The sequence below is a fragment of the Bombina bombina genome, chromosome 4 (genome assembly GCF_027579735.1).
Source record: "Bombina bombina isolate aBomBom1 chromosome 4, aBomBom1.pri, whole genome shotgun sequence".
NCBI classification, from domain to species: domain Eukaryota; kingdom Metazoa; phylum Chordata; class Amphibia; order Anura; family Bombinatoridae; genus Bombina; species Bombina bombina.
The window spans coordinates 1,135,022,646-1,135,042,827 of record NC_069502.1 but is presented as its reverse complement, the minus strand read 5'-3'; the positions used below and the strand labels follow the sequence as shown (position 1 = coordinate 1,135,042,827).

The 20,182-nt window shown below is 35.5% G+C and overlaps 1 protein-coding gene across 1 annotated transcript in view; it reads right to left on the bottom strand.

Annotated features, from left to right (window-relative positions):
* Nucleotides 1–19,537, bottom strand: part of TGFB2 (transforming growth factor beta 2) — a 235,785-nt gene extending 216,248 nt beyond the window's left edge. The window contains exon 1 of the mRNA XM_053712505.1: nt 18,480–19,537. Within this exon, the coding sequence (XP_053568480.1) occupies nt 18,480–18,825 (346 nt within the window). The 5' untranslated portion in view covers nt 18,826–19,537. The remainder of the gene's footprint in view (nt 1–18,479) is intronic.
* Nucleotides 19,538–20,182: the final 645 nt, after the last annotated feature.

Sequence of the window (20,182 nt, the reverse complement as noted above, 5' to 3'; positions counted from 1 at the left end):
AGAACATGTCTAACTAAGGAACACTCCATTGCAAAATATATTATATTTTTTCTGTAAAAGTGTGCTTGTTCCACTGATTATATACTAACATTTACCTGCAATTTACATTCTATACAGTGATATATATATATATATATATACACGTATCCCTCAGTTTACGCCGGGGTTAGGTTCCAGAAGGAATGGTTGTAAATCAAAACCGTTGTAAATTGAAACCCAGTTGATAATGTAAGTCAATGGGAAGTGAGGGAGATAGGTTCCAGGCCCCTCTCAAAATTGTCATAAGTAACACCTAATACATTATTTTTAAAGCTTTGAAATGAAGACTTTAAATGCTAAACAGCATTATGAACCTAATAAAATAATCACACAACACAGACTTCACTTACATTTTTCTGCAAACAGTTCTTTCTATGCATTCCAATCTGGACTGATTTATAGACAGGAAGATAGTGTTCCTTTAAAATCTGCTTGATAGCTCAGGTCTGGTTCAACTGATTAATTTCAGCTTGCTTGGCTTTGCTGCAACACAAGCGGACAGCTCCATCTACTGGCTATTTTAATAAATGCACTGCTTCTCAATGCTTTTCGATAGTCACATGACTGGGGGAAAAAGGTTGTTATTCTGAAACGATGTAAATTGAACCGTTGTATATACAAACAGTATACAATTAGTTAAGTACTGAATTGCTAATTATATCCATACAAAATAAAATGTTTTTTTTTTTTTTTTTAAATGTATTAGCTCAATTTGCATTGTTTTGCAATCCAGGACTATAACCTTTAAAATGGTTATCTGCCCTGTTGAGGTCAATTAGGCACAAGTTTACATACTCTTCCACTAATTGTGCACTTATTGTATAGAATGTTGCAGGGCCAATATTCAGGATCATGTAGGCTACATTTCAGGGGCCTTTCTAGGGGGAGTTACAAAAAAGTTAAATTAAAGAAAAGCAGGCAAATAAATAACATTTTTACTACACACAAGTAAAAGCCATCCACACATTTTATTATGTAGAAATGTAAGAACTGTCGCTTCATGTCTTGTGGAATCTGTGAAGATATATTTTAAAGATAGAGAAACCACAGGAGAATATTTCAGAGTCGGATATGTACTGATATCCAAGTTAATTTAGAGGATTCCGTTGTGCCAATTACATGATATCCATAAATCAAATAGCCCAATTTTCATGTCAGAGAGAAATCTTCAGCTTATTTTACTGTGCATTACAAGTGTCTCTCCTTCACATAAAAACAACTAACTGACAGACAAAAAACTGAAACAGGCATACAGACAGACATAAATAATAGAAATCTAATGAACAGATGGCCCTGGTAACTCAAAGGTAAGCAAGTTGGTCTTTCAGGAGTGTTCAACCCTTATGAATATAGAAGAGCTGTTTAATATGAACTGATTGACAGACAGAACACACGGAAAGACAGATATTTTATTAAAGGGACAGTCTAGTCAAAAATTTAGATAGGGTATATAATTTTACTTTCCAATTTACTTTTATCATAAATTTTGCTTTCTTTCATGTAATTAGCAAGAGTCCATGAGCTAGTGACGTATGGGATATACATTCCTACCAGGAGGGGCAAAGTTTCCCAAACCTCAAAATGCCTATAAATACACCCCTCACCACACCCACAAATCAGTTTTTACAAACTTTGCCTCCCATGGAGGTGGTGAAGTAAGTTTGTGCTAGATTCTACGTTGATATGCGCTTCGCAGCAGGCTGGAGCCCGGTTTTCCTCTCAGTGTGCAGTGAATGTCAGAGGGATGTGAGGAGAGTATTGCCTATTTGAATTCAATGGTCTCCTTCTACGGGATCTTTTTCATAGGTACTCTGTTATCGGTCGTAGAGATTCATCTCTTACCTCCCTTTTCAGATCGACGATATACTCTTATATACCATTACCTCTACTGATTCTCGTTCCAGTACTGGTTTGGCTTTCTACTACATGTAGATGAGTGTCCTGGGGTAAGTAAATTTTATTTTTTGTGACACTTTTATGTAAAAGTTCTAAATATTTGTGTTTAAACATTTATTTGCCTTGATTCAGGATGATCGATATTCCTTATTTCAGACAGACAGTTTCATTATTTGGGATAATGCATATGAATTATCAATTTTTTTCTTACCTTTAAATTGACTTTTTTCTCTGTGGGCTGTTAGGCTCGCGGGGGCTGAAAATGCTTCATTTTATTGCGTCATTCTTGGCACTGACTTTTTTGGCGCAAAAAATTTCTTTGTCATTTCCGGGGTCATACTTGTCGCCGGAAGTTGTTTGTGATTGCATCATTTTTTTGACGTTTTGCACCAAAAGTGTCGGCGTCACCGGATGTGTCGTCATTCTTGGCGCCAAAAGCATTTAGGCGCCAATAATGTGGGCGTCTTTTTTGGCGCTAAAAAAATGTGGGCGTCATTTTTGTCTCCACCTTTTTTTCCCATTATTTAAGTCTCATTTTTCTTTTGCTTCTGGTTACTAGAGGCTTGTTCATTGGCATTTTTTCCCATTCCTGAAACTGTCATTTAAGGAATTTGATAGATTTTGCTTTATATGTTGTTTTTTCTCTTACATATTGCAAGATGTCTCAGATTGACCCTGGATCAGAAGCTACTTAGTTGAAAAGCTAAACCTAGGTAGGATTGTATACTAATTTCTAAGCCCTTGAAGGCCGCCTCTTATCTGAATGCATTTGACAGCTTTCCACAACTAGAGGGCATTAGTTCATGTGTGACATATAGATAACATTGTGCTCATGCCTGTGGAGTTACCTAGGAGTCAGCACATATTGGCTAAAATGCAAGTCTATCAAAAGAACTGAAATAAAGGGGCAGTCTGCAGATGCTTAGATACAAGGTAATCACAGAGGTAAAACGTGTATTAATATAACTGTGCTGGTTATGCAAAACTGGGGATTAATGAATAAAGGGATTATTGGACTATCTTTTTAAACAATAACAATTCTGGTATAGACTGTCCCTTTAAGTTATTAAGATATGTGCGGTATAGTGTGAATCTCACTATAGATAATTAAATAGATAATTAGAGTTAGATATTACAAAAAATATTTTTCAATATCACTGAAGGTACAAATATAGAACAAAATTGATGGGAACCAATTTATATATTTGTTTCTGTGACAAGACATTTTAGAATGTCATAAGATTAACCATTTGTTGTAAATTTATACATTTAAAGGGACACTAAACCCTAAAATTTTCTTTCATTATTCAGATAGAGAATATAAATTTAAACAACATTACAATTTACTTCTATTATTTATTTTGCTTCATTTTTTAGATATTCTTAGTTGAAGAAAAAGCAATGCACATGGGTAAGCCAATCACACGAGGAATTCTATGTGCAGGAACCAATCAGCAGCTACTGATCTAGATATGGTTTTCAGCAAATAATATCAAGAGAATAAAACAAATTAGATAGTATAAGTAAATTAGAAAGCTGTTTAAAATGGCATGCTATTTCTAAATCATGAAAGAAAAAATGTTGGTTTCATGTCCCTTTAATTTAGCAAATGTTTTTCATAGTTGGCTTGGGTAATTTTTCTCTATTTATTTTTAAAGTTGTTCTAAAACATTAATTAAAAAAAAAAATATATATATATATATATATATATATTTTTTTTTTTTTTAATATTCTCAAAATACCCACTCAGTCATATACTAAAGACCAAACTACAAATTAGGAATGCTTAAAGGGACAGTCTAGGCTAAAATAAACTTTCATGATTCAGACAGAGAATGTAATTTTAAACAATTTTCCAATTTACTTTTATCACCAATTTTGCTTTGTTCTCTTGGTATTCTTAGTTGAAAGCTTAACCTAGGAGGTTCATATGCTAATTTCTTAGACCTTGAAGCCCACCTCTTTCAGGTTGCATTTTAACAGTTTTTCACCACTAGAGGGTGTTAGTTCACATATTTCATATAGATAACACTGTGCTCGTGCACGTTAAGTTATCTGGGAGCAGGCACTGATTGGCTAGACTGCAAGTCTGTCAAAAGAACTGAAAAAAGGGGCAGTTTGCAGAGGCTTGGATACAAGATAATCACAGAGGTTAAAAGTATATTATTATAACTGTGTTGGTTATGCAAAACTGGGAAATGGGTAATAAAGGGATTATCTATCTTTTAAAACAATAAAAATTCTGGTGTAGACTGTCCCTTTAATGCAAAGTCAAAATGATACTTAATAGTATGTGTGTGTGCAAAATTATATTGGTATATATAGGTTTCTCCACAAATTATGCAATGTTCTTGGTGGTATTGAAAATGCAATATTTAAATGTATATCTACAGTTTCAGTGGTAGAGAATTGCAGGTGAGGAATCCAGTCCAAGTTTAACACACAATCTAAATTTGACTTACCTGCAGTAAATCCTTTGCAATTAACGCTTGTTCACACCTTAAAGACCAGCAATGTACCCTGTACGTTGCAGGTCTTTCTATGGGGATTGCGCAATTGATAGCACGGTCTTGCCGCCAGCTTTTTCTGGTCACAAGCAGGGAGGAGAGATGGTATAATAATGCGGGGCCAGCGCTATTACAAAAAGGAAAACCCTTCATGACCGGTGATGTACATGTATGTTGTGGTTATTAAGGGGTTAAATAGTGTGTGTAGCAGCTATTACACCAAACCTGTGATGAGGCAGAAATGTGTTGATGCTAATTGCTGTCTCTGGGTTTTAGGTCTGCAAATTTGTTATGGGTTTGAAGGTTTGTATTTGGTGTAGACCAGTCATAGATCTTTAGTTAGGTGCCCTTTATTCTGTACAGTAAAGATTGTGGAGCAAGGTTTTGTTTTATTTATATTTCAAAATTACTGCTGCAAAATGTCTGTAAATAAACAGGTCAAGGCCTTTACACCTAAATCAATGTGTAAAGTACCTTTCTGCTCTAAAAGTCTATGCCCAAGATGATTCCAGGACAAAATGACCAAAGAGAAGAGCATTTTGTCACTATAAAATATATATATATATATATATATATATATATATATATATATATATATATATATATATATATATATATATATATATATATATATAACAACAATTAAAATTATGGGGAGGTGAAAAGTGAGTTTAAAATCCTCCACTAAATACAAAACATAGAGAAAATAACTCATTGTTTAAACCATTTACAGATCTAAACAAGTCAGAAGAATTGCTTTAAACCCAGAAATTCTCTGACTGCACTGTTTCCAATGCAGCAAAGGAATCTGGGTAAAATATGCAAATGAGGTTCACAATGACTCACCTTTTTACTTTTAGCCTGCTTTTTAAGACAGACTTCCCTTTATGCCATAGCACTGCTGCATTACACAGCTTTTATGCTTAGCTAGGGTTAGTACAGTGATTTAGACCAATCCCAGGACAGCTGTTTCGTGGTTATTGCCACTCATCAGCTGGGAGTAGGTTAAATCACTGCTTGGTAAAGTTCATTTCTTGGTAAAGTTCATTTGTTGTTGAATTTCCCCTAGAAATGAACTTTACCAAGCAGTGATTTAACCTACTCCCAGCTGATGAGTGGCAATAACCACGAAACAGCTGTCCTGGGATTGGTCTAAATCACTGTACTAACCCTAGCTAAGCATAAAAGCTGTGTAATGCAGCAATGCTATGGCATAAAGGGAAGTCTGTCTTAAAAAGCAGGCTAAAAGTAAAAAGGTGAGTCATTGTGAACCTCATTTGCATATTTTACCCAGATTCCTTTGCTGCATTGGAAACAGTGTAGTCAGAGAGTATCTGGGTTTAAAGCAAGTCTTCTGACTTGTTTAGATCTGTAAATGGTTTACACAATGAGTTATTTTCTCTCTCTCTCTCTCTCTCTCTCTCTCTCTCTCTCTCTCTCTCTATATATATATATATATATATATATATATATATATATATATATATATACACACATATATATTTATACACACATACAGTATCTCATAAAAGTGAGTACACCCCTCACATTTTTGTAAATATTTTATTCTATCTTTTCATGTGACAGCACTGAAAAAATGACACTTTGCTACAATGTAAAGTAGTGAGTGTACAGCCTGTATAACAGTGTAAATTTGCTGTCCCCTCAAAATAACTCAACACAGTCATTAATGTCTAAACCATTGGCAACAAAAGTGAGTACACTACTAAGTGGAAATGTCCAAATTGGGCCCAATTAGCCATTTTCCCTCCCCAGTGTCATGTGACTCATTAGTATTACAAGGTCTCAGGTGTGAATGGGGAGCAGATGTGTTAAATTTGGAATTATCGCTCTCACACTCTCTCATACTGGTTACTGGAAGTTCAACATGGCACCTCATGGCAAAGAACTCTCTGAGGATTTGAAAAAAATAATGTTTGCTTTACATAAAGATGGCTTAGGCTATAAGAATAACACCCTGAAACTGAGATGCAGCACAGTGGGCAAGACCATACAGCAGTTTCACAGGACAGGTTTCACTCAGAACAGGCCTCGCCATGGTCGACCAAAGAAGTTGAGTGCACATGCTCAGCGTCATATTCAGAGGTTTTCTTTGGGAAATAGACGTATGAGTGCTGCCAGCATTGCTGCAGAGGTTGAAGGGGTGGGGGGTTAGCCTGTCAGTGCTCAGACCATACGCCGCACACTGCATCAAATTAATCTGCATGGCTGTCGTCCCAGAAGGAAGCCTCTTCTAAAGATGATACACAAGAAAGCCCACAAACAGTTTGTTGAAGACAAGCAGACTAAGGACATGGATTACTGGGACCATGTCCTGTGGTCTGATGAGACCAAGATAAACTTATTTGGTTCAGATGGTGTCAAGCATGTGTGGCGGCAACCAGATGAGGAGTACAAATACAAGTGTGTCTGGCCTACAGTCAAGCATGGTGGTGGGAGTGTAATGGTCTGGGCCTGCATGAGTGCTGATGGCACTTGGGAGCTACAGTTCATTGAGGGAACCATGAATGCCAACATGTACTGTGACATATTGAAGCAGAGTATGATCCCCCTCCCTTTGGAGACAGGGCCGAAGGGCAGTATTCCAACATTATAATGACCCCAAACACACCTCCAAGGCGACCACTGCCTTGCTAAAGAAGCTTAGGGTAATGGTGATGGACTGGCCTAAAGCCTATTGAGCATCTGTGGGCATCCTCAAACAGAAGGTGGGGGAGCGCAAGGTCTCAAACATCCACCCGCTCCATGATGTTGTCATGGAGGAGTGGAAGAGGACTCCAGTGGCAATTTGCGAAGCTCTGGTGAACTCCATGCCCAAGAGGGTTAAGGCAGTGCTGGAAAATAATGGTGGCCACACAAAATATTGACACTTTGGGCCCAATTTGGACATTTCCACTTAGGGGTGTACTCACTTTTGTTGCCAATGGTTTAGACATTAATGACTGTGTTGAGTTATTTTGAGGGGACAGCAAATTTACACTGTTATACAGGCTGTACTCTTACTACTTTACATTGTAGCAAAGTGTAATTTCCTCAGTGTTGTCACATGAAAAGATATAATAAAATATTTACAAAAATGTGAGGGATGTACTCACTTCTATGAGATACTGTGTGTATATATATATATATATATATATATATATATATATATATAATATAGTGACATATATATATACACACATATACACATACACATACACACACATCTTAATTTTGTTTGCTTTATGTCTATTACTGACATGAAAAAAATGCCAAACCCAGCTACTTGGTTCTGAGTTTTTTACTTTTTAACCTATGTGAAACAAATGGGTTTATTTTTCTGTTAGGTGCTAATTTTCTGTTTCCAATGTCAAACATTTTTTATTTGAGTTTGGATACTTGCCCTTAAATGCCTATCATTCTTTAGTTTAAAATCAATCATCATACCTAATTCTTAATCCACTGCCAGAGAATGTTATAATACATTTCTGAGTATAGTATAATTATAGCCTGCATAGTTTGTATCTATGTGTAGCAACTTGCATGTACTCACACACTAAGGCTTACCACCATTGTTCATCTTAAATCCTGATTTGGTTATGTCTTTCATTAGCTTAACAGTTTTTTTTTTCATGCTGTGTACACAAATGTAACAGATGTGAGGTCATTCATCTACAGTATCACAGGAACTACTCAGGATATGCAGCCAGTTTACTAGGAAAGATTAACTTCTATATGAATATATTGTATTGACCCCCATGCAAACTTTGCATATGTTATATTTCGGTCTCTTTATGAAGATACAAACAGAAAATACAGGAAATATGTACACAAGATATAAAAAAAAACACAATCTTCAGAACAAAATGGCTTTTTCAGGCAAAAGTCAATATTTAGTGTGACATCCCTTGGCACTAAGCACATCTTGAACTCTTTTGGGGAGACTGTCCTGAAGTTTTCTATATTATACCAGGCTTCTTTCAGCATTTCCCAGAGTTCTTCTTTAGATTTAAGTTGTCTTTTATTTATTTCTCTGTCCAGGTGATCCCATATTGCCTCTATAATATTCAGGTCTGGACTCTGTGGAGCTTTTTTTTCTCCAAATATGATTTCACTGCTTTAGCAGTGTGCTTGGGATCGTCATCATGCTGAAAAATAAAAACATTCCCAATAATGCGTTTTCCAGAAGAAATTTCATGATGTATTAAAAACTGTCTGTATTTTTCAGCATTAATGATCCCATCAATTCGGACAATATTGCCGACACCACTGGAAGAAATGCAGCCCCAACCCAGGACAGACCCTCCACCATGTTTCACTGAAGGCCGCAAGCATTTATTCTTCCATCTCTCTCCATCTTTTCTCACATATTGTAAACGATTGGACCCAAAAATTTTAAACTTGGATTCATCACACAAAAATACTCTTTTCCACTGATATTCAGTCAAATCTTTGTAATCTTTAGCATATCTTAGCCTTTTCACCTTGTTCCCCTTCTGAAAAATTGGTTTCTTGGCTGGTAACCTTCCACAAAGACCATTCCTGATCAAGCTTCTTCAGACTGTAGAAGGGTCAACTTGGCATACTGATGAAGCTGCCAGATGCTGAGACAGGTCCTTGCTGGACTTCTTCCGGTTTCTCAAAAAGAAACTCTGAGAAACATCTCATCAGATTTTGAAAGTTTTCTTGGCCTTCCAGTCCTTTTTTTGTCCTTGACCTCTCCTGATTCTTCAAATGTCTTTATAATAGCTTGAATACCACAGTATCCAGTTTGTTTGCTGATTTCTCTTTGAGAGTAGCCTTCTTGATGCAAAAGAATGATTTTATGTCTGTTAAACTTTGTGATCTTTGGCATTTTAAATGGAATGATGTGTTTGAAAGTTGGTCTTATTAGCATGCTCCCAATTAATTAAACTCATACCACATGTGTATGTAATCCTCAAGCTTATCTTGTACAAACCTGGTGTAATAGACATTTTTCACAGCAGTCATTTTGACATGAAATAGTAGGACAAATACAGGTGTTAGTAATGATATTAATTAAGGTTCCATTTAGGTTTACACGAGCCAGGTTCCTGTTATTGCTCAAGTGTAAGGGAAGGTCACACAAAATATGTGACACTTTAGCTTATGAAACAGTTTTTTTCTGATTTGTTTTTGTTTTTTAATACTGCATACAAATCCTGTATTTTCTGGTTGTATTCTTATAAAGAGACTGAGAAATAATTATATATGATCTTTATACCATTGCTGAAACAACACATCTAATAGTGGCCTAAGACTTTTACACAGTACTGCATATATATATATACATATATATATATATGTCAAGCAAGGAGGTGGCACTCTCTGGATTTTCAAAAGCAATCACACTTTATTAAATGTGACGTTTCAGGGATATCACCCCTTTCTTCAAGAGAGTGGCCGCCTCCTAGATTGGCATTATGTTAGTTGTGGCTTAAAGTGAGAGTGCACTCCATTGTTGAAATTAGATAGATAAAATATTTAAGGCTACATATTAACATCTAACAACTTTTTTAACAACTGCTGTGACACTATAAACCCCATTTATTAAAGTCCAGACAGACAAGGTTTCTGTCCCGAAAACCTTTTCTGCCCAGCAGCATCCGCTGCCAGCAGTTAGTTAACAGTACATAAGCATTTCTTTGTGCAGCAGTGGCCCCTGCTATCACGCAACCAAAATGTAGGAGAGCAGAACTTGTCAATCATCCCGATCAGATTTGATCAGGATGATTTAGGAGAGGCTACATAGCAGCAATCATAAGACCGCAGATACTAAACTAGTGTTTCTGGCCTGCTTGCTCACATGTAAGTTGCATTTATCTTTTAATGATTAACACCTAACACTAATCCTACCACTATAAGTTCCTGCTATTGCTTCTTCTAGGGCTCGGGCAAGTGCTCTTCTTAGGCCTTTGATGAAGGACATAACATATTGTTATCAAATCAAAGGAGCGTGTTGAAGCAATTCAAGGACAAGATCTCCTTAGCACTCAAAAACGTTCCCAGTGCCAACTTGCAGATCAGCTGAATATTTCTGAGAGGGCAGTGCAACAAATACTGAAGAGAATTTTTAACACCAAATAATTTTTATCCAAAGCAAGACCAGTCAAGTCTAAAGCTAGTGACATTTACAACCGCAACTACACTAGACTATTCTACAGAGCTAGGCCATTTATTCTGGCCTAAAGATACATAGAAGAGGATTAATTTTCGAGCAGAACAACAATGCTAAACACACACTGAAGCTGTGCTAGAAATATCTGATGTCCAAGGAAGAATGAGTAGTGCAAATTTACATGGATTTCCATACACAATTCTCCACATCTCATAGCCACTGAGAATCTTTTGTAAAATTTGGAAAAGGCCAAATACACTATGATATCTCTAGAAACATTCTCGTATATTCTAAAGGAGTGATGGAAAAATGTAGATTCTAACATTCTGTACAACTTTGTAGAAACAATGTCAGATAAAGATAAATCAGTCATTTAAGATGAATTGGGGTTATGCTAAATATTAAGAATATTTTATTTTCAGTGTATTTGTGTTTGATAAATGCTGTATTTTGTCAAACTTAATTTTTTTTTCAAAAATGCTGAAATAAAAGGAGATTGTGGTAGTGTGGTATATGTGACAAATATCTCTTTAATGATAGATATTGCTAATAACAGAACTTCAGTATATCTTTACTAATTAAAGGGACAGTATACACCAGTTTTCATATACCTGCATGCAATAGATACTACTATAAAGAAAAATATGCACAGATACTGATCTAAAAATCCACTATAAAACTTTTTATAAACTTACTTAGAAGCTGCCAGTTTAGCACTGTTGATGAGGTTAGGCTGGGACACCTACTGAAAGGGGCTGGATAAAAATAGGAACAGCAGACACTTCCCCCTTGCATATGAAAAAACAGAGTATACAAACAAGAGCCACAGGAATATGTAGACATCAGTATACATTTAAACTTTGGGGCTTTCGTTAGGAGTCTAAAAATCAGTACAAAAGCAGTCCCAGATGGGCTATATAAATGGATAATCTACAAAACATTTATGCAAAGAAAAATCTAGTGTACACTGTCCCTTTAAGTTCCAGTATATCTATAGATATGTTTAGTGTGGAATATTTTGTTTTTAATAATACAAACAAAACTTTATTCTGTTTCAGTAGCATGCTTAGTTTTTTTGTTGCCCTGGGCACCATGAACAACCCACCCACAACAGCTCATTAGTGCCTCATAGTTCTTACAATCAGAGGCCAGGAACATATGGAGAAATCATGCTACTGTATTAGCCAGCAAGGGATGTGTAATAAATGAACAAACAAAACATAAGGATAGCAGAAGAGTGGGAAGACATCACGCCCTAGAACTACCTCTTAAAAGGGACACTAAAGTCAAAATTAAACTATCATCATTCAGATAGAACTTGCAGTTTTATGAGACTTTCTAATTTACTTCCATTATCAAATTGTGCACAGTCTTTTTATATGCACAATTTCTAAGGCACCAGCTCGTACTGAGCATGTGCAAGTGTTAACAGTGTATATGTATACGAGTCTGTGGTTGGCTGATAGCTGTCACATGATACAGGTAGCTGGTAAATTGAAGTAAATGTTGAAATATGTCAGAAATAAATATATGGCTTATTAAAAATTCAGAGTAAGTGTTATTACATAATAATTTTACAATCCACCTGTTTATTATACAATTTCACTGTGCTTAAAGGTCCTTTAAAATGTACTACCCCGGCAAACTCAGCTGCCCTAAATAAAGGCCTAGTTAACCTAGGCCAAAATGTCTTAACATGTGTGAATGTGAGCTAAACCAGCAAGTACATTTATTTGTTTGTTATGAAAGTAACAAATACACTTAATAAATCTAGATGTTTTTTTAATAAATAAAATCAGGGCCACAAAGATTAAGGCCCAATCACAACTGTCCCACCAAGCATATACACAGTATATGTATTGGTAGCAAATTAATGAGTAGCATCTTGTTTGCTAAGTATTTAGCATAAGTCTGAGTATTACAATGTAATTTGGCCCCTGGACAATCCAGTCATTAGTGGGTGTTGATGTGAACTGACATTAAACAACATGAGGTTGTAATATAAATTGTTTTATTTCATATAGTAAAAACAAATACATTAGCAATAAAATTTATTGTGTCCCATTTTCCTGTAATTACATTATGAAAATTGTGGGCTTTCCAATTTCTGTTTAACCTGGAAGTGTAATCTCCAGCTACAATTCACGCAGCCATTGGCTGCACACACTAATAGCCCATTTATAATTGTCCTTATTTGGTCTCAGGAGAGAAGAAATCCTCGGTTATAACATGGTAACACAAATTGCTTTCTGAGAACTAAACAACTAATAACTTTAAAAAATACATCTGCATATATTTTCAGGCTAATCTTTGCTTTTAAAACGTCATCCTATCTAGCATTTATTTAGTGTTTAATGTCCCTTTAAAAGATACTGATATGGAACTATTGTTAAAGGTCTGTTATGCATCTGAAATTCTCAGTAATAAGTTTATGTCACAGATTTACTGGATATTATGATGAGCTGCAGTGTACGTGATTTGCAATGTTATATCCCTGTAATAGACCTGACTTTGAAGAAAAGAGGCCTCGTGGGAGAGTATCTGTTCTGTATGTCATTTGAAATGCCCATGACCTTTAAAACTATCCTATCCTTAGACTCCCAGTGTCCCATGAGCTTACTTCCTGTTAAGGTTATTAATTCTGTTATAATGTGAGTCTTGTAAAAACAGTTTTATCTGGTCCCAGGGGTGTGATGTGTATGAAAAGGAACTGTGTGTTGATAAAGTGAAAACAATTCTAAATGAGTAAAATCTTTTGAAAACAGTATTGTGACTGGTAAAATTAATGAATTTTCCATCCATTATAGATAGTTTCTATAGTTTTTTTTTTTTTTTTGTGGAAAAGAAAAATTTCCAAATGTACAAAGGAAAAGCATACATAGTTTATTTAAACTGAAATACGATTCAGATTTACTATGAAGCAAGTTAGATATTCTGTTTTAGGCTAATAAATAAAAATATATAAGATGGTTTGTCTTACAAATATAAATAAAAGATGTGTGAGATCAAAAACAATACAAAGTGTAGCTCTATATTACACTCACAAACATTTAAAGTTTGGTTCCAGGAACATAATTATGATTCAGACTGTGAAGGGCATTAACATGAGGATGAAGATGGTACAATCTCATCCACAATGCTATGGTGTCCCTCCTTATTTTGTCATTCAACCCGAAGCGTGTGTATATATATGTGTTCGAGTGTGTGAGTGTTTGTGTGTGTGTGTGCGCGTATGTGTGTTTATGTGTGTGTGTATATATGTGTGTATGTGTGTGTGTGTGTGTGTGTATATATATATGTGTGTACGTGTGTGTGTGAATGTGTGTGTGTATGTGTGAATATGTGTGCATGTGAGTGGTTGTGTGCATATGTTTATGTACTTGTGTGTATGAGTGTTTGTCTGTGTGAATGTGTGTGTATGTATTTATATGTGTGTGTGTTATGTGTGTATATATGTGTGCATGTGTGTGAGTATATGTATGTATGTATGTGTGTTTGTATATCTTTGTGTGTATATATGTGTGCACTTATGTGTGTGTGTTAGTATCTGTGTGTATATGTGTGCATGTGTATGTGTGTAAATATGTGTGCATGTGTGTGTGTGTATATATGTGTATGTGTGAGAATGTGTGTGTGTGTGTGTGTATGTATGTATGTGTGGTATATTTGTTTGTATGTATGTGTGTACATGTGTGCGTGTTTGTGTGTGCATGTGCTAATGTGTATGTGCTTGTGTGTCTGTGTGAGGGAGCGTGTGCTTATGTGTATGTGCTTGTGTGTATGAGTGTTTGTATGTAAATGTGTGTTTGTAAGTGTGTGTGTATATATATGTGTGCATGTGTGTGTGAGTGTTTGTGTATATATGTGTATGTGCTTGTATGTATATATGTGTATGTGTGAGAATGTGTGTGTATGTATGTATGTATGTATGTATGTGTGTGTGTGTGTGTGGTATATTTGTGTATATGTGTGCATGTGTGTGCATGTGTGTGATTGTTTTTGTGTGCATGTGCTTATGTGTATGTGCGTGTGTGTGTCTGTGTGAGGGAGCATGTGTGTGTGCTTATGTGTATGTGCTTCTGTGTATGATTGTTTGTGTGTGAATGTCTGTGTGTTAGAGTGTGTGTGTGTGTGTTTGTGTGTGTGTGTGTTTGTGTGTGTGTGTGTGTGTGTGTGTATATGTGTATGTGCTTGTGTGTATATGTGTGTTTGTGTGTGTGAGAATGCGTTTGTATGTATGTGTGTATGTGTGGTATATTTGTGTGTGTGTGTATATATGTGTGTGCATGTGTGTGTGGGTCTTTGTTTGTATGTGCGTGTGTATGTGAGAGAGTGTGTGTGTTTGTATGTGTATGTATATGTGTGTGTGTGTGTATTCAATATTTATGTATTTAAGGTCAAGAGAGTTGAGCTAGGAATAGTGACTCATATTCTTCTATGCCCCTGTGAATTAGTTATGTACCTGACATGGGCTGATGGTTTTAAGCATTTCCTGGTTCCAATACAGATTTTAAAGGGGCTCTGACTTCATACATTCCCTATTATCCATATTAAGCAATGCAACAACATTCAGATGTACTGCGTTTTTTGTTTGAAAATGTAAAGCAAAAGTTAGTTTCATTTGTAACTAATATGGTAATATCAAGTTCTTCCCACTAATGTTCATTGGCTGATAGGAATCCTAGGAACTTTATGACAAGTAGTATTAGTAGGATATACAACTTATATATTGCTGTAGCAGTTTCAAATTAAATGTATATCAATTACATCAATCTTGGTTCGGCAAATTATTCAGCAAAATAAAAATGCTGAATTTATATGGATAATAATTGTTTTTTGAGAGTAATGTACATTTAATTGACGATCAATATTGTGCATTTATATAGCAAATTACTTTAATGTGTTTAATGTCCCTTTAAGACACTTGCACAATATTTTTGCTCCATCAACCTAATTAAGTTTTTTTCAAATGAGGGCTAAAAAAAAGCATCACTAAATATTCTGTTGTAATTTTTTTTTTTTACAACAGTATTTTATGCACTCTCTGAAAACCGATTTAAAGGGATATGAAACCCAAAGTTTTTCTTTTACAATTCAGATAGAGCATGTGATTTTAAACAACTTTTTAATTGACTTCTATTATTAATTTGTATTCTTTTGTTGGAAAGCAAGGAGTATGCTTAGGAGTCAGACCATTTCTAGAGCACTTTATGGCAGCAGTTTTGCAAGCAGTTATCTATTTGCAAAAACACTAGATGGCAGCATTATTCCCTGCCATGTAGAGGTCCAGCCATCTACCTAGGTATCTCTTCAACACAAAATATCATAAGAAAGAAGCAAATTTGATAAAAGTAAATTAGAAACTTTTTTTTTTTTTTTTAAATGTATTCTCTCTGAATCACAAAATATTTTTTGGGGTGTGTCCTATCCCTTTAAGCATCGGTACACCTTTAGTAAAATGTTATCATCTTATTTGTTACAGAAGGGTGATGTGCATAATCTGAAAATGAATCAAAATCTCACTTCGTTGTTGACACAGTATCATTTATATAACGTAAATGTCTTCTTGGCTAAAATGTATTGCAGAAAATTGGCACGTTGCCAGATCTATTCATATTAACTATTTTTAAATGTTACAGTTGCCAAAGACAATATTTAAGACAAAGTATACACTGGGATATATGCACAGTCTTTCACAGTGTTGCTTTTATATCTGAGCTGCTAAAAATATCTTTTTAAAATGGCTGAGAATGAGCTATCAGCAATGTGATATATATCTTACTATGGGTATTATTAGAGCATATTTGCAATAGTTGAGAGCTAGCTGTGTTCTGCTTGCTATTTGCTAATAACTTTGTGGTAAAAATGAACCACTGGTCTTTCCCATGCTTGAAAATTCATCTTTCGACCTTGCTCTGTAAGTGACTTCACTTTTTTGTTTTTATTATTCTGTTCACTGAACTTAAAATAAGTTCTAAATGGTCAAAAGTTATGTAGTGGAAATATTTACAACTTTTATAAAATAAACATTTTATATAGATTCCCTCTCCAAAGCAAAAAGTAATCTCACTTTTAGTATTTCTATATTTCAAAAGGGATTTGTTTTAATGTATTTTTGTAAATGTATTGCTCAAATATTTATTGTTATTAAAAAATATGTTAATGAGAAGATCTGTATTAAAATAAATCCCATGCTCTGTATAATAGAAATGTATCCTTATCTTACCACCCAGCCAAATACAAAATCAGGCACAAATAACTACAGCAAATATCTGACGCTCTCTGTTGGTAGATATTGTACCTGCAGCTGGATATAACAAATTGAATCCTTGACAAGTAAATTGGTAAAATATTTCAAAATATTTGCACTAAAAAATAAAAATCCAATATAATGTAATTAAAATACAAAATATTTTGTCTCTTAAAACAATATAAAATGCTATTAAATATTCCCAAGTGAACAAGGAAATATTGATTTGACCTGATTACAGATTAAGATTGAATAGTTATTCAAGAAATACTTAAATAGCTTCATTTTTTTCTGGTTTGAATAATAGTTTTTCGAGTATGTTTTTTTCTAATTGGAGGGGCTCAACTCATATAAATGTGATTTAATAATAGGTGTGAAGAGATTTGCTGACTGGTATTGTCTTCATTTCATGATTCATGGAATATCTATGTACCCTGCTGCAAAATCTAAGATTGTCTATTTATTAGTCTACAAAATTAACCCTTTTTCTACAATCTGAGTTTAAACACTTGGGTTTGCACAAATAATATATATATCATCAAATAATTGAGACTGGCACTTTTGCCTAGCTCTCTAGTTTAATTTTACAATGTAGAAGAGGCATTTGACTTTTAAAGGAAAACGTAATATTTGTATTGAGCAAAAGCAACCAATTCTGGATTATCCAATGCAACACCAAATACTATCAAAGTCGATATATAAATAAAAGTACTAAGTATATACACCCAATGAGATAAAAAAAAAAAGTTAAGAATTTGTAAAATCAAACTAATGGTGACAATATAATTTAGTATGCTGTGCACATGTGTAGTAAAGAACTATATATATGTAAAGATAGTAAATACGACCTTTCAATCACTATACACAGTACTGTAAGGTAGACAGAAGCAGGAATACTTTACAAAGAGTAGGCTGCAATGATACTAAAAATCTGTAAAATAAAAAAACAAATAAGCACCACACATGATTTAATAAGAGGTAATTTTATGACTAACTGGGCAAATGGATTATGTAGAAATGTTGCTCAACACTTTAGAATCCTTTTATCTCTAGTTACCCCATCTACTCTTTCTCCTGCTTCCTACCAATAGGACCTCAGCATACGATAATATCCATAACCCTTGGTAAAGATTTATCTGTGCAAATGAATAGTTGTGACACATAACTACTAACGCTTTGCACAGTAGCCTATCCTACATACAACTAAAGGGGGAGCTGTAAACTCCTAAAAAATAGTTATTTGTATTCCCATTGCAAACAACAACTAGGTGCTGCTAAGAAATATTAGGTGGCCTAATCAAGGGAATTGGAAGTTTGAAAGAGCAACCTATTATAATATAGTATAATGAGTGCAGTCTAACATTCTAGTCATGGCATATTGCTATAATCAGGAACCTGTAAACAGGAGCAATTGATACATTTCCTACAGTATTGCAACGTTTTATCATTTTGGACATTTTGGAAAGGGGAGCTCTTGATATTAACTCTTGGTAACTAGTGTATTACATAAATCTGTATACCCAGATGCTTCCATCTGGCTTCTACAACATACTTGGTGGCTTGTCAGTACACAGGCAATATGACATCTAAATAATCTAGATCCACTTAATTTGGGACCAAGTTAATTAACACCAAAGGAACCACTTACTTTCAGATGAGTAGTAAGGCAGCATATCTATTTTGTAAACCTCTTTGGCATAATACTCCTCATCAGTCCTCTCCCTCTCGCATGAAGTTGCCCTCTGATTAGCTTTTTCCTGCAGCAAGTCCCTTGTGCTGTTGTATATAGAGATCACATCCTGGGACACCTCCTCGGGCTCAGGGTAATCCTCTGGAGGGCTATTGAGCTTCAGTTTGCTGAGAATCTGTCCTCTGATAGCCTCAATCCTTTTCCTCATGAACTGATCCATATCTAGGGTACTACAGGTAGATAAGCTAAGAGTCACCGTGGCCAGATCCAGGGCAAGGAAAACGCTTAGCAAATAGTAGTGCATATTTTTCTTCCTATATCCACCCCAAATAAGATAATATATATATATATTAAAAAAAAAATACAAAATAACAAATGTGCAAACAATAAGTAAAAAATGTAATTATAAAAACTAGATCAATAATATAAAAGTGTTATAATTAATAATTATTATGCCTGTTGGTTAATAGTCCAAGTGGGGTAAAAAAGAGTAACTGTGGAGGCATGAAGGTGGCAGTTCTGTAAAGTGAGGCTCAGCTCACTGCCTCTCACCTTCTAGACCCAGCAAGTAAAGTAGTTAGGAAGTTTTTAGAACCAAGACAAGGAGAGAAGAATCAGCTGTAAAACAGAATATCCAGAGTAACAGGGGGAGGTGCAGGGGCACCAGTGGAGTAAGTGGGCAGCAAGGGGTTTCTTACTATCCCCCGGAGCTGTGAGACAGAGAGTTGGAGATCCGACGTGTCCTGCAGGCTGCATCCAGCAAACAGACGAGCTCCCTCTGCTGCAGGCTGCTTCTCTCACTAGCAAGGAATCCAGCAACATTAACCATCAGCTGGAGGCAGAGCTGCTACAACTTATTCGCTGCACAACAACAAACTTGCAACAAGTTCACTTTGTCATCATCCCCGGGCTGTAGGAGTGAGATCAGTGAGCTGTGGGTCCCTCCTCTGTGTTGTGCAGACCGTTATGCAGAGCACTGCTGCCTCCCCAAGTGTCAGCCTCTCTCACTGCCTGAGAAAGCTTTGCCAGCAGATAACATCACGGGCTTGCGGGGCAGGCACACACATTTATAAGGTTTCTGTGAACCACGTGTTTGCCTGCAACAAAGTGACGTGGTGCATCCTAGAGGATTCCTCACAAAGTGCCCTGGGCATACCAAGCTCCTCATATAAGTGCTCTAAGGCCACTGGACTTACACAAAATCATGTTATGCCAGGCTTCAAGTAAAGCAGCATTAATGGTTACTTGTACAGTGCCCTAAAGATATCAGGCTACTTCTATAGTGACCAAAGGATATGTTACTTATAGGGCACTGGCCCTGCAACAGTAAGGTTCTTATAGAATCCAATACCACTGGGATACCAGCATACTTATAGTGCACAATGCTTCAGAGTAATGCATGGGACGTAGCTAAACACATCTGGTGAGCCAGTGACAAGAGATATACATGTGTAGCCACTAATGCTGCTCCAGAGCTTACCTTTATATGCTTTCCAAATAAGGATAGAAAAAAAGAAAACTTTATAATTGAAGAAAATTGAAAAGTATTTTCTAATTGAATGCTCCATCAGAACCATAAATGCTTCATTTGGAGATCCACGCCCCTTTAATATCATGTAATGACCTGGAATAATGCCAATATCAGGTCACAATATTAAGGC